Source organism: Agelaius phoeniceus, chromosome 9 (genome assembly GCF_051311805.1).
Source record: "Agelaius phoeniceus isolate bAgePho1 chromosome 9, bAgePho1.hap1, whole genome shotgun sequence".
In the NCBI taxonomy this organism is placed as follows: domain Eukaryota; kingdom Metazoa; phylum Chordata; class Aves; order Passeriformes; family Icteridae; genus Agelaius; species Agelaius phoeniceus.
In genome coordinates, this window is record NC_135273.1 from 33,032,969 (window position 1) to 33,047,004 (window position 14,036).

Genomic DNA, 14,036 nt, shown 5'->3' on the forward strand with positions numbered 1-14,036 from the left:
AAAATGTACCTTATTCTGCCGCTATTAATACCAAAAGGCACTGAAAATGGGAACCAAGCGTGGTTGAAATAATGGCATGATGGATTTACTGGAGGGATTAGAAAAGTGTGACAAATGTTGACCCTATGTAATCTAGCATTGAGAAAAACTCATGGCAGCCACAAATTTTATGGAACCATAAATTTACTCAGACCTTTTAAAGTGCAATTGTACCGAAAGAAACAACAATGTAGAATTTGGCAAACTGTCCAACAAACCGGGAGCTTCTCGAGATTGTATTTAGTGTAACAGGACGTGGTAAATGTTAGCAGCATTTCTGTTAAAGGAATTCGATTGTGTTACGCTGCACATAACAATAAGGCACTGGATTTACCGCTTTGAATCTCTCCGGTAAAAATTCTCAGAGAAATCAGAGTTCACTCGAAACACAAGGTTAACTTTAAGAAGCATTTCAGCCCATGTTTACGGCATTCTAGGACACGGTGCGTGAGGCTTCAGTAACCAGGGGCAGTCAGAGCCCTTGCGGCAAATGCCGGGGGTTCGCCCCGCCGCAGGGTTGGGGAGCCACGGGGGCGGGGAGTTCTGCCGGGGCCAACCGGAGCCGCCGGGCAAAGCGGAGCCCCGGGAGCGGGGAAAGCCCCGACGGAGCCACGGGCAGCCCACGCGCCTGACTCTGTCCCGACACCCCCAGTGGTTTCCATTGCGTTCAGCAGAGAGAAAAAGACTTGGGTTGAGATCCCTCCCTCCGGGCTCCCCGAGGCGGCAGAACGGTGAAGGAGCCGATCCCGGCGAAGGCAGCGGGGAGCGCCGGGCAGAGGGGACCACGGCGGGAGCGGGGAGCAAAACGACCGCACCGGGGATGCGTTCCCGCCCGCTGATTGATCGATTCGGCCTTAAACCATAAAGCACTCCAAAAACGGGAATTTACAGCGGCAGCGGCGGCTCCACGTGTGTCAGCCTGGGACGGCAGCGGCGGCGGCACCGGGAGCCCGGCGAGGCGGCGGCGGAGCTCGGAGGCGGCTCCAGGCCAGGTGGGAGCCACGCTCGGTGCTGCCCCAGCTCGGGGCTCGCTGCGGGCGGAGGGGCCGCGCTGAGGGCCGGGGGGTTCTGGCGAGTTTCTGGTGGCGGCTTCCCACGTTCACAGGCAGGGAGCCGCAGCGGCCGTGCCGGCGCTCGGTGTGCCCGGGCTCCAAGGCGCCGGGGCAGGGAATGCGGGGCACAATGGTGAGCAGCCCGGGGCTGCTGCTTCTTGCCCCTCGGCAGGGCCGGGCTCCGAGCCGCAGCTGCCCCGGGCCAGCAGCAGCCGCCAGCTCGCAGGCGCTGTCAGAGCCCGGCCCGGCACGGAGCTGGGCTGCAGCGGCTGCAGAGCCACAGGGGCCGGGGCTGCGGGCACCGAGAGCTCCCGGAGGCTGCGCTTGTCTCCGCAGCTGCTGCCGCACCTCTGGGCAGCAGGGACAGCGCAGCCACAGCTGCCACCGCCCTCCTGAGCCCCCAGCGCCCGCACCAGCAGTGACCTCTCACCGTGTCCCTTTCAGGCTGCCATCAGCGCGGCTGTGAAGCTGTTCCCGAGGCCGAGCTCCCAAAGGATCTGCCAGCAGCACTCCTGATGTGTCAGGAGCAAGGTGCTGTTTGTTCTGGGCAGAGAGATGCCGGCTGTGAGCAGGAGGAGAATGAACTCTGCTCCATCCGAGCAGTTGCGAATGAGCCCCAGCATCGCCAGCAGGGACCAGCAGCCGCGGTTCCACACCTGCCTGGGGCCCAAGAAGCCTCTTGGCATAAGCAGGGGGATGCCACTTGTGAGTGTGCAGTGAGTGCAGATGTGGAGAATGGATTCTGCACCAGCGATGGGAGTGTGAGGGAGCCCCTGGGTCCTCAGGGCACATCAGCAACCAAGAATGAACACAAAAGGAACCTCAGAAGATTCCTGGGTGAGTGCAGGGCCACCCCTGTGGCCTCCAGGGTGGGGACAGTGTCCCCTCCCAAGGGCAGGGCTGGCAGGTGTGTGGCTGTTTCCCGATGTCTGGAAGAGGCCTGGTGCTCTGCTGGGCCCCATCAGTGGCTGGAAGCAAGAGCCCCAGCTGCCCCCAAGGCTGTGCAGTTCTCCTGCTGCAGCCTGTGGCCACAGCTGTGTCCCTGCCTGTGGCCACAGCTGTGTCCCTGCCTGTGGCCAGGCTCTTGGCTCTCTGGCTGCCAGCTGAGTGAGGCCCACACTGGCTCAGGGCTCCCTGCTCTGCTCCCTGGCCATGGGCTGAGCAGATTGCAGGCCCGGCTCTGCTTCTGGCAGCCAGCAGCTCTTTCCTGCTCCAGGTGAATGGATCAGGGGCCATCCCGTGGGCACGGCGGTGCTGATTCTGCTGCTCCTGGTGCTGGTGCTGGCTTTGGGGGTGGCCTTGGCTGTGCTGGCAGGTAAGGGAGGGGCAGCAGCCTGGGCCCAGCCCCTCGGGGCAGAGCGGGCTCCCTGCTCCCTGCACAGGGCAATCCTCAGACCTTCTCCTCTTCCCCCTGCAGCACCACAGGTTCCAGTCACAGCTGCGACTCCGCTGTCACTTCTGGGCTGTCCCCGTGGCTGGGTTGGCTACAATGGGGTCTGCTACTACTTCTCACGGGATTACAGCACCTGGGAGCAGGGTCAGGAGCGGTGCTCCGAGCTCGGGGCCTCCCTGGCCATTGCCAAGGATGAGGAGGCCATGGTGAGTGAGGGGCTGCGGGCGGTGTGGGGTGGCTGAGGGCAGCCTGGGGGTGCTCCTGGGCCGGGCTCGGTGCTCGTAGGGCCGGGGCTGCAGCCCTGGGCCGGGGCCTTGCAGGGAAGGAGCCCTGGGGTGCGGGGGGAGCCCCGGGCCCGTGTCCCCCCGAGGGGCCGGGGCAGCTTCCACTCCTCTCTCCTGGGCAGGATTTGCTCTCCCGTGTCTGTGGGAACGTCGATTACTGGCTCGGGCAGCCCAGACGGGGCGAGCGCCTGCACTGGGGGGACGGCAGCAGCTACAGCTCCTGGTGAGTGCCGGGGAGCCGGGCAGGGCCTGGGGGCGCAGGGGCACAAGGGCTGCCCCTGGCAGCCAGCGCTGCCTCTGCTCCTCCCTGCAGGGTTCCCGTCCTCGGCAATTCCCAGTGTGTGTACCTGGCTGACAAGAGATTGAGGAGTGACAACTGCTCCAGTGAGCGGCCGTATCTCTGCAGCAAGGCCCCAGCTCCCCTGTAACAGGGGCTGCAGAAAGGACCTTCTCCACACTGGGCAGTGCCAGCTTCACCTCTGAGCCCAGCACAGCGCTGTCCTTCCTCAGCTGCACCCTGTGCCTTGCCCTTCCTCTCAGGGTCACCTCAGTGCCTCTTCATGCCCAGTGCCAACGCTGGGCTGGGGCTGCAAAGGAAAAGTCTCTGCAATCCATCCTGCCACTGGTGCTGCCTGCAGTGAGTGCATTGCCCTCATGACACAACAAGCCCCAATGGGAAATCCAAATCGCCCTGGGCTCTTGGAAATCATCACAAACTGGCCTGAATGTGGCACTTGTGAACTGTCCTTGGAAGTGGAGGAAGAGCAGCTGACACATGGTGAGGAGGAATCTCACTTTCTGCATCAGGCACCTGACTGCGAAGAATGGTCTGTCTGTCTGTTGCAAAGGATCTGACTGTCCTCCTGTGGGAGGAATCCCAGGCTGAAACAAGACAAGGATTTCTCTCCATGAGGGAGAAGCAGAGACATGACATGACTGTAACCCCCATCCCTCTCTGCCACTGTGTGGTGTGGAGGGGATGGAATCAGGGTAAAGTGAAGCCCAGGAAGGTAAAGTGAACTGTCCTCCTATGGGAGGAATCCCAGGCTGAACAAGACAACGATTTCTCTCCCTGAGGGAGAAGCAGAGACATGACATGACTGTAACCCCCATCCCTCTGTGCCACCGTGTGGTGTGGAGGGATGGAATCACGGTAAAGTGAAGCTCAGGAAGGACAGAACAGTGTGGGGAAGGTGCATTTTTAGGATTTGCTGTACATCTCATTCCCTTGCTCTGATTTGTTTTGTAATAAATTGAATTAAATATAATTTCCCCACTCCAGGCCTGTTCTGCCCATAATGAGTAAGAGATCTCTGGCTGCCTTTCTTGAGGCCCCCAAGCTTTTCCTGCTGTGTTCTGTTGCCTGCCCAGGGGCAGGAGCAGAGGCACTGAGCGCTTTTGCTGGCCCCAGGCACCTGGCCTGGCCCAGCCCAGCCCGAGAATCCCTGCCACCATTCCCTGCACCGTTACCTGGCCCCACGGCTGCTCCGGCTCCGCAGGCAGGCGGCTCCAGGAGTTCAGAGAGGGCAAAATGGGAGCGAGGGACAGGAGGCAGCTGGTGCCAGTGGTTAAAATGGCTTTGCTGGAGCTGGCAGGGAGAGGAGGAGCATGGAGAAAGTGGTGCCAAGTAAAGGGGAGAGAAAGAGGGACAAGGTGCTGGGGATGGCCATGGGGCAGGTGGGCATTTTGCTTTCCAGCTCTGTGCGAGGAAAGGAAAAGTTGTTAAATCCAACCAAGAAAAGAGGGAGAAATAGCAGGTGGTGGAAATCTCTGACAGTTGGGATTCATTTGATCTGCCTGAAGTGCAAAAGCCAACAGTCTCCAAGCACCACCAGCGCTGTGATGTGCCTGGCCCTGCCCCTCCCCTGGCTGCAGCAGCCGCCTGTTGGGACAGGCCCTGTTCTCTAAAAGAGCTGCACTCAGGGACCATTGGGGCAGTGCTGGGTAAGAAGTGAGGAATGGGAAAGGGTGGGAAGTGTGAAGGGAATGAAACAGAATGGTATAAAAACAAATGATAACAGAACTGCACCAGGAATGGCCACGGATCACTGTCACTAAAAGCTGCACTGAGGGACGGCCACCTCAGCCTAGGAGCTCTCCTCATGCACTAAGGGAGTCCTTCCATCTAATTTGACCTTTTCTATAGCACAGGCCACTCAGCAGTTAAATGTGATCATGTTCTCCAACTCAATCATTCTTTTTAAGTATCTAAACTTGATCTAGCTACTCAGCAGTGGAGAATTTTATGTATTTTCAGTGTAAATTACCTTCCCTGGTCAAACACCAACCCCTCCCAAGGTTCAAGTACCTCTGTTTTCCACCACTAACTGCTCATTATCCTTGTCTCAATTAAAAAACCTCTGTTAACCCCATTTTTCCACCACACATTTGTCTGAGTCTCTCACCTCTCAGCAGTCCAAATTCCTTGAAATTCAGCAGAACCTCCTTCAAACTTCCCAGCTCTGTTATCCATCTCTAATCCCTGTCCAACCTGCCAGTGCTCTCCCTGAACTGCTGCCAAAGTAAATTACACAACATCAGTGGAGGACAACTCATTAATTGCTGAATGAAAAGGAAATAAAGAGAAATTAAGAAGCTGATTTGGACCCAGCAGGACTGAACTGTTGGTGTCTGTGTATCAAGAATTTCTATGTATTTTATTTCAAATTTATCTTGTTGAAACTAAAGTTGTCATATTTAAAATAGATTTTTCATTCCACATGAAAGCAACATGCTGCATGCCTTCCAACCACATTTTCACTGAAAAAAAAAACCAAAACTGGTCACCCTGGGCTCACATAAAGCTACTGCTGGCATGATACCAACATTCAGCAATAATGGAATTCATTCAGAAAATGAACAATTAGAAAAATACTTTCACTCCAAGAACTGATACTGCACTGAGGAAGTTATAAACACCTTCCAAAAATTCAGTAATCAAGTTGTATTTCTGTTTTTATTGAAATAAAATTTAAAAATACTTCTGGCCAATATTTACACATTTGATCCAATCGCTCTTCCTGCAATGTGGTATTTCCCCACCTCCCCCAACAAGCAGCAGCATTTTCAGAACAAGAACTGCTTCCCAGATTTTGAACCCACTCAGCAATGGGTAAAAGGACATTTTAGAAATGTGGCAAATTGGATCACTGAATAGAAAAATGGAAGAGAGGTTTTGTAATGAAAGAAAGCCTCATTTGAGTCATGCATTCAACATCGTTTTTCAGTTTCTGAATATGTGTCATCACTAAGAAAACCTCATTTTCATCCAAGACAGTGTGCAAACAGAAGCTTTTGCAGGTAAATTCCCCCTGCTGAAGTGACACATAACGAACAGAATGCTCTAAATTGAAACCTTTGGCCTCTTCTTCCACATCCTGCTGTGTGTCTGTGCTTCACCTCCCCAGCAGCCACGTCTTGTCCAAAGCCTCTCCTGCCTTGCTCAGCTGCCAGTGAGCTCTGTGCTCTCAGGTAAATTCAGCCCCAGGCTCTGTAAAATGTTCGAGGTGGGTCCTGCCAGGCCAGCCTGGGCACTGTAGGACTCGAGCAGGTTTGCCACCAGGTTCATGTCCACATCCAGGGCTGCCAGCTCAGCAGCCTCAGCTCCACAACCAGGGCCAGCACTCTCACATGGGGCTGCTCCAACAGAACTTGCCTGCAGAGAGTACCAAGAGAAAGCTTTATCAAATTGCAGGAGCAGATTTCAGGGGAAAAAAAGGGTAAATCACAGGAGAAAAGAAACAACAATTGTGCAGCCTACAAAGTCCAGTACACTCCTGAGTCCTGACAGGCAGGAATTCAGACACCAAATGCTCATGCCAGCTGAAAATCACCACTGTCCATTACCCAGACTAGGTTCCAAGAGAAGGACACAAAGTGTTGCTGAGTCCTGCCTCAGCTTCCTGTGGGAGAAAACTACTACAGGAGCTCAAAGTGAAGCTGCAGCTGCTTGCCCTACTACTAAAAACAGGGAAATGGAACTAAGCCTTGGAAAAGATGGGCAAATTCCAAGCTTAGGTAAGCTTTAGTTCATAAAAAACGTACGATGGTGCAGGTCCAGCACACTTGGCTTGCACGTGGGAAGGTTCCAATCCCATTGCTCAGAATGGCCACTTGCAGCCCATTCCCTGCTTGCACATTTCTGCTGCAGATCAGAGCTCAAGGCACACTCACCCCTCTCTTGTGGCTGCTGAAGCTTTTCCCAACGTTGGTCTGTGCCAGCTCACGGTCCATGTCCCTCATGTACGCCTTGAGACTGCCCACGAGCTCCTCAGGAGACACCTTCTGCTCCTGCCTTTCATTCCCAGCATCCAGCTCTTCATCATCCTCATCTGAGAAACCCAACTCCTCCTCCTCCTCCTCATCCAGATCATCAGAATCCAGCTCCTCCGAGTCTGCCCCTGGACATGATTTTGGGTCAGTACAAGAGCAAAGAAATCAGTGCTGGGATTTGTTTCAAATAAAGAAGCAATCTCACCTAAAATTCTCTCCAGGGCTTTTGTAAAAGAATCCACATCAAAGGTAACGTGGGACTCATCAGATGACCTGAAATATAAAAGGATTTTTAAGGAAATGAAGCTTCTATGCCTGCCTAAGCCTGACACAGGCACAAGCCATATTGATTTCTCTCAAGCCAGGACTGAAGTTGGACATTTGAATTTAAAAGTCCTCAGAAGTTTGAAGCCTGTATGCATTAGACATCAAACAGTGAGTGGAAGAATTCTTGGCATAAAGGAGAAAAATTGAGAAGACCACAAAATCCAACTGAGGGACAGAGAGCAGCTCAGCTTGCAGCACTTGAAGCTGCACCAGTGCCAGAGTGGCACCAAGCTGATTTAAAGCAAGTACATGTTCAGTGCTCTGGCTTTGCTTCAGGCCCTGCTCAGCACAGCACCTTCAAACTCTGATTCTCTGCATCACAGAAGCAGCCACAGGGCTGCAGCAGAGTGCAACATTCCACACCAGACCCAAACTGCAAGTGCCACTACCATGGCAGTTCTGCTCCTTCGTGCGTGGAGACTTTGGACACAAAAGCCTTCATGCTCTCAGCAACTGCTCCCAAGTCATAGCTTTGCTCTTCCTCATTTGTGGAAGGAAGGGACTCATTTCTTGTCTCCTTCAGCATCTGATCCAGAGCACCTGGTGTAATATCCAGCCAGCTGTCATCTGAAAGAACACAGCACAGATCTGTGACTCTGCACAAGCTGCTGGCCCACAGGCCCAAGCCAGCTGACTGACAGGACTGCAGCCATCCTGCAGCTCAGTGCTGCACTTCAGCTTTTGTGCTGGTCCTGGGTCACACACAGCAAAGGCAGAGAGAAGCTGAGAGGAACTGAGTGGAGATTTCTTGTCACTACTTAAAAACTCTGCTTTGCAGAGCCCAAGCTAAGAGAGACCATTCCAGTCACTGAGAAGCCTTTGGCCACTAAGGGGAGGAAGAAAGGCTTACTCTGAACTGGGAGAGCCAATCCAGTGTTTAGTCTCAAGGAAGGCTGGATTTGCTCTCCCTTCCCAGCTGCCAGCATTGCCCCTCTCCCCCCACAAATAATCATCTGTAATAGCAATAATCCCCCCAGCCAGCTCACCATCCTCTGCAGGAAGACAAGCTGCTGCTCTCTCAAATTCCTTCAGATCAATGGGTGTTGTCTGTAGCAGTGTCAGGATTTCATCACCTGGGCTCACTTCATCACAGCTAGAAGAAAAGAAATCAATTTACTGAAATGGATTCAATGGGATCACATGCTCTGCACTTAGGTTATCACTTGAATTACTCATTTTTCCTTCTGTGCAAACATATCCAAAAGGGAAATGAATCTGGGCAAGTACCAGAGCACTACCCAGAGCATTGGCCAAAACAGGACACAGTCAGTCCCTGCAACTCCCAGCTGATGGCTCCAAAGCCCATTGGTCATGGCTCTTTTCCTTTACTTTTATTTGGCCTTGGCAAATATTAAGATTACCAGATCCCAAACAGCACAGACTGGAAACTCAAAAAACTAACAGTCAAGATATTATGGGCTGGCAAAGCCTCAGATATTTCTGTAGTGATTTAGTTTTTGGATTTGATCTTCCAGAGAAATCCACAGCCGGACCCTTGAGTAAAGGAGACAGATGACCCTGTGTTCATTATTCACTGGCACTGCCTTTCAATGAAACTTTAAAGGGTTCAGGTGTTTGTAACAAGGATTTCAAAGGTCACTTACAGGATGTGTAGGGTCTATGACACTCATGAATTTCAAGCAGCTCTCACCTTTCTGGCACTGCAACACATTGCTGGAAGTGATCTTCTGCCATGTGCAACAGTTCCAGGTACTTGGCTGATCCTTCCATTTCTCCCTATGGAATGCAAGTCACAGGCATGAACCCAAACAATTCTCCCTCCCCTTCCTCTTCACAGCCAGGCTTCCTCAGGATGACTGTTGGTCACACAGAAATGCTGAGAGAACCAAAACAACTAAAACCTCTTGGCCATGTACACTTGGAACTCAATACAGCAAAGGGCCATTCCTGTATTTGAAGTATATTAAACAATATTAACCTAAAAATCTCGATAGTGTTGTCCAATTTTATTACCTTCAAGTAAGTACTCAATTTATGTCCCATTTATTAACTTCAGAGAAGTAGTCAAAGGCATCTTTTAAAAAAACCCCACAAACCTCACCAAAACCTCCAGAAGTGACAAAAACACCACACACATAAAAATTACACTTGCACGGGCCCAGATAGGTCATTGGTGTTATGTATGGATCTTGCAGAATATTGAATTCTAGAGGGGTGGAAATGAAATGCAAACCTGTGAAATCAGTTACACCTCACACAATCACATATGGTGGTTTTCCTCACTCAAGTGTAGTTCTCCCCTTGCTTTAGATGAATGAATCAATCCCCACATCTTGCTTTTTCCTTTTCAATTTCCAAAATAAATTACTTTCAAAGGGGAACAAACTGCATATGTCCCCTTTAAAGACATTCATTCATTTCACACAGAGGTAAGGATTCAAGCTCTGGCCCCACTGCAACTCCTCACACAAGTTCAAGGGTTAAAATGTATTTTCCCAGGAATGTTTAAAGGCCACAGACACTGAAATAATCACAGACCTTGAAATAATCCTTCTCCTTCAAGCTCCTCAGGAATCTCTCCCACAGAAGACCGCTTAACACGTTTCTCTTGGCATCAGGAGCCACTTTACTGCTCTTGGAGCACAACATTTCAAAGCCATGAGCCTGCAGATAAAAGATGCAACAACAAGAGGTTCCCAAGGTGTGACAGACTTTGCTCACATTTTCCTGCACAAGCAGGCAACGTCCAGACAAGGACCCATTCCCTGGACATGCATGAAGCAAGTCCAAAATGCAGCAGAAATCATTACCAGCTTCATGCCCAGCTCGTAGGCTCTGTACTGAGGATGAGATGGGGCGGGCAGGGTGTACCCACTGCGTCTGTCGGGAACAAACTGCTGCTGCACCAGCTGTGCATACAGACACCGAGTGAAAGTCACCTGAAACAGGCAGAGCAGAAACAAACACTCCCTGCAGCGGGACTCTGCTGGGGACAGCCATCCAACTCCCTCCAGGCTCACCAGAGTGGCTTTGAAGGCACCCCCAGTACAGGCAGTACCTGAGACTGCATTCTAAATATATCCTAGATAGATTTTTCTGAGAAATTGCTTTGCAGGCTTCACCAAGTTTGTTCCAAATTGAAATCCCCAAGCAAATATAAACTTTAGTCATTCTAAATACATTAGGAAAAATCCTTGATATTCTGTAAAATCCCCATTTGAACTGCAACAAGTTTTGTCAAATACACCTTGTTTCCTTAACAACAATAATTGTTACACGTTTCTCTTCAACTAGAGAAGTGCTTCAGGAGAACCAGGATAGCCCGACTGCTTCAGAGCACCACAGGCATTAAAAAGCAGCAGCATTTCAGCTGCCACATGCGACCTCTGCTGGTTCCTGATCCTAAGAAAAGCCCTGAATGCAACGTTCTCAACTCCCTCACTCTGTCCCCTCAAACAAAAGGAAAGTATGAGCCTGACACTCCAGGTACACACTTGCAATCCATTTGGGCTTTGTGTCCCAGCCCTTTTAACAATCTTGGAGTAGGGGAAAAATAATTAACCAATTTTTTTGCTAATGACCAAATTAAGGCTCTCCATTTTAATCCACTGCCATTAGCAACCATCCGTATCCAGGTGCAGGTGTCTGCTCATTATTTCACCTGGACCAGACAAAGCCTGTGTCCTTACAGAGACAGCAACACTCCAGCCCTGAGCATTCCCTACTCTGAGGGCAGCAAATCCTCTGCCCTAAACACTCCACAACATGGTAGAAATAAAAAAATCCAAGTAGTTCTAGCAGAGCTGGAAAGTTCAGGTGGATTCAGGAGTGCTCCTGAAGGGAGCAACAGTCAGGGACAGACAGCACTCTGGATTTTCAGAGGCAGCCACACCACATGGCTAGAAGTACAAGAGAAAGCTCCAGCTGCTACATGAAAGGCCACTGGGTCCCCCTTGCCAACTGTACACAACCTCTACTCACCCTGTTTTCACTGTTCTCAGGATTCAGCCACTTGGGCAGAAAATCAGCTGCTTCTATCAAGAGAAACTCTCCATCGTTGTCATCAATACTGGCCAAGGAGAAATTAGAAATTTAGCAGGAAAAGCCTTGCAGAGCACAACAACACGATTCTGAATCCATGTCTGCTGGGGTTTTCAAAAAATATTCATAAACCCATAGAAAGGCTTAGGTTAGAAGGGACCTTAAAGATCAGTACCTGGTTCCAACACCCTGGCCACAGCCAGGCACACTTTCCACTAGCCCAGGCTGCTCCAAGCCCCATCCAACCTGCCCTTGGACACTTCCAAGGTGTATGGGATGGGGAAACACCTCCAAGGCTGGGCAATGGTAAGACAGCACCTTCAGAGCACAGGCACTGCCCCTTTTGGCAGCCCTCGCACAAAAGCAGCTCAGCAGCACCCGCCTTACCTGGCTGCCAGCCCCGGGAACTCCCTGGCGATCTCCCGGAGCAGGTACACAATGAACCACTCATCCTCCACGTTATCCCCGAACACCGTGGTGCCGCCCAAGTGCGCCGGGATCTCGCCTGCACGGCGCAGAGAGAGGAGAGGCGGCTCAGCAACGCCGTGCCCAGGAACAGATTGTCCACACAGGCTGCGGAGTCTCCCTCACTGCAGATATCCCAGACCCTGCTGACAGAATCTTGTGTCCTGTGCTCGGCCATGGCCCTGCTGCTGCAGGGAGGGGCCACCAGATGCCTCACTGGGTTACCCCGTGCTGTGACACCGAGAGGCTGGGAAGCAGCCGGGTCCCCCTCACACGCTCCCGGCTACCCCTCACACACTCCCGGCTACCCCTCACACGCTCCCGATTCGAGCCCGCCGGGTCCCCCTGACACGCTCCCGGGTCCCCCTCACACGCTCCCGGTTCGAGCCCGCCGGGTCCCCCTCACACGCCGTCGGTTCCCGGCCGCCGGATCCCACTCACACGCTCAGTTCCCCCTCAGACCCTCCTGGTTTCAGGCCGCCGAATTCTCCTCACACCCCCGCCCCCGGGTCCTCCTCATACGGCCCAGCTCCCCCTCACACACTGCCGGCTCCCGGCCGCCGGACTCTCCACAAAAGATGCCGGTTCTCGGCCGCCGGGTGCCCCTCACACTTTCCGGTTCCCGGCCGCCGGATCCCCCTCAAACGATCCCGGTTCCCCCGCAGACGCTCCTGGTTTCCGGCCGCCGGGTACCCCTCACACCACGCCCCCCCCCAATTCCCCCTCAGACGCCCTCAATTCCCGGCCACCGGGGCATCCTCACACGGCCCAGCTCCCCTTCACACGCTGCCAGTTCCCTGCCGCCGGATTACCCTCAAAAGATCACGGTTCCCGGCCGCCAGGTGTCCCTCACACTCTCTCGGTCCCCCCTCACAAGCTCCCGGTTCCCGGCCGCCGGATCCCCTTCAAACGATCCCCCCCCCCCACTTCCCTCTCAGACGCTTCTCGAGTCCGGCCGCAGGGTCCTCCTCACACTCTCCCGGTTCCCCCTCAAACGCTCCTGGTTCCCCCTCACATGCTCTCGGTTTCCCCTCACACCCCCCGGTCCCCCCTCACACGCCCTCGGGTCTCGGCCGCCGGTTCCCCCTCACACGCCCTCGGTTCCCGGCCGCCGTGTCCCCCTCCCAGTCCCCCCGCTCCGGCCGCTCCTCCCGCCGTGCCTCCCGGCCCGCTCCCGGCTCACCGCGGCTCGGCACGTAGCGCAGGCGGAACGGCTGCCGCTGCCACACGGAGGCGGCCAGGAGCGGGGCGAAGCGCACCAGGGCCAGCTCAGCGCCGGCCCTCGCAGCGCCTCCATCGCGCCGGGGCCCAAAGCGCTCCGGCCCCGTCCAAAACTCAGCAACCCTCAACCCTGACAGAAATCCACCTCGACATAAATGAGTCTTAACAAAATTCAATAGAGGAATAAAACATAACATTATTCAGATCTGACTTTGCTTAATTCTTCCAACACTAAAATAATATTGAAATAAAACATAACCGAACTAACAATCAATATCCTTAAATGATCTGGGTACTACAAAATGTACCTTCTTCTGCTGGTATTAATACCAAAAGGCACTGAAAGTGTGAACCAAGCGTGGTTGAAATAACGGCATGATGGATTTACTGGAGGGATTAGAAAAGTGTGACAAATGTTGACCCTATGTAATTTAACATTGAGGAAAACTCATGGCAGCCACAAATTTTATGGAACCATAAATTTACTCAGACCTTTTAAAGTGCAATTGTACCGAAAGAAACAACAATGTAGAATTTGGCAAACTGTCCAATAAACCGGGAGCTTCTCAAGATTGCATTTAGTGTAATAGCATATGGTAAATGTTATCAGCATTTCTGTTAAAGGAATTCGATTGTGTTACGCTGCACGTAACAATAAGACACTGGGTTTACCGCTTTGAATCACTCCAATAACAATTCTCAGAGAAATCAGAGTTCACTAAAAACACAAGGTTAACTTTAAAGAAGCATTTCAGCCCATGTTTACGGCATTCTAGAACACGGTGCGTGAGGCTTCAGTAACCAGGGGCAGTCAGAGCCCTTGCAGCAAATGCCGGGGGTTCGCCCCGCCGCAGGGTTGGGGAGCCACGGGGGCGAGGAGTGAGTTCCGCCGGGGCCAACGGAGACGCCGTGACGCCACGGGCAGCCGACGCGCCTGACTCTGTCCCGACACCCCCAGTGGTTTCCATTGCGTTCAGCAGA

At 52.9% G+C, this 14,036-nt stretch overlaps 2 protein-coding genes across 2 annotated transcripts; one reads left to right on the plus strand and one right to left on the minus strand.

Moving 5' to 3' along the window:
• The first annotated feature begins 627 nt into the window (after positions 1-627).
• Positions 628-3,196, plus strand: LOC129123141 (uncharacterized). Its single transcript, XM_077182741.1, has 6 exons — positions 628-1,031; positions 1,536-1,928; positions 2,308-2,406; positions 2,509-2,690; positions 2,891-2,991; positions 3,082-3,196. Exons 2-6 carry the CDS (start codon positions 1,607-1,609, stop codon positions 3,194-3,196), a joined length of 819 nt encoding a protein of 272 aa, XP_077038856.1. The 5' UTR covers positions 628-1,031; positions 1,536-1,606.
• Positions 3,197-5,705: 2,509 nt separating this feature from the next.
• LOC129123139 (protein ecdysoneless homolog) lies at positions 5,706-14,023 on the minus strand. The gene is made up of 12 exons (XM_077182742.1): positions 13,990-14,023; positions 12,891-13,185; positions 11,757-11,942; positions 11,310-11,397; positions 10,139-10,267; positions 9,867-9,992; positions 9,019-9,104; positions 8,354-8,460; positions 7,757-7,934; positions 7,246-7,313; positions 6,942-7,168; positions 5,706-6,423 (listed from the first exon to the last, which is right to left on the minus strand). The coding sequence occupies exons 1-12, from the start codon at positions 14,021-14,023 to the stop codon at positions 6,211-6,213; spliced, it is 1,737 nt and encodes a 578-aa protein (XP_077038857.1). The 3' UTR covers positions 5,706-6,210.
• Positions 14,024-14,036: the final 13 nt, after the last annotated feature.

Coding starts and splice junctions, on each gene's coding strand:
- LOC129123141 (XM_077182741.1), top strand. CDS start 1,607: ATGTGTCAGGAGCAAGGTGCTGTTTGTTCTGGGCAGAGAGATGCCGGC. Junction 1,929..2,307: donor GAACCTCAGAAGATTCCTGG/GTGAGTGCAGGG, acceptor TTCCTGCTCCAG/GTGAATGGATCAGGGGCCAT. Junction 2,691..2,890: donor CCAAGGATGAGGAGGCCATG/GTGAGTGAGGGG, acceptor TCTCCTGGGCAG/GATTTGCTCTCCCGTGTCTG.
- LOC129123139 (XM_077182742.1), bottom strand. CDS start 14,023: ATGGAAACCACTGGGGGTGTCGGGACAGAGTCAG. Junction 9,993..10,138: donor ACGAGCTGGGCATGAAGCTG/GTAATGATTTCT, acceptor TTTTATCTGCAG/GCTCATGGCTTTGAAATGTT. Junction 7,314..7,756: donor GAAGGAGCAGAACTGCCATG/GTAGTGGCACTT, acceptor TTTATATTTCAG/GTCATCTGATGAGTCCCACG.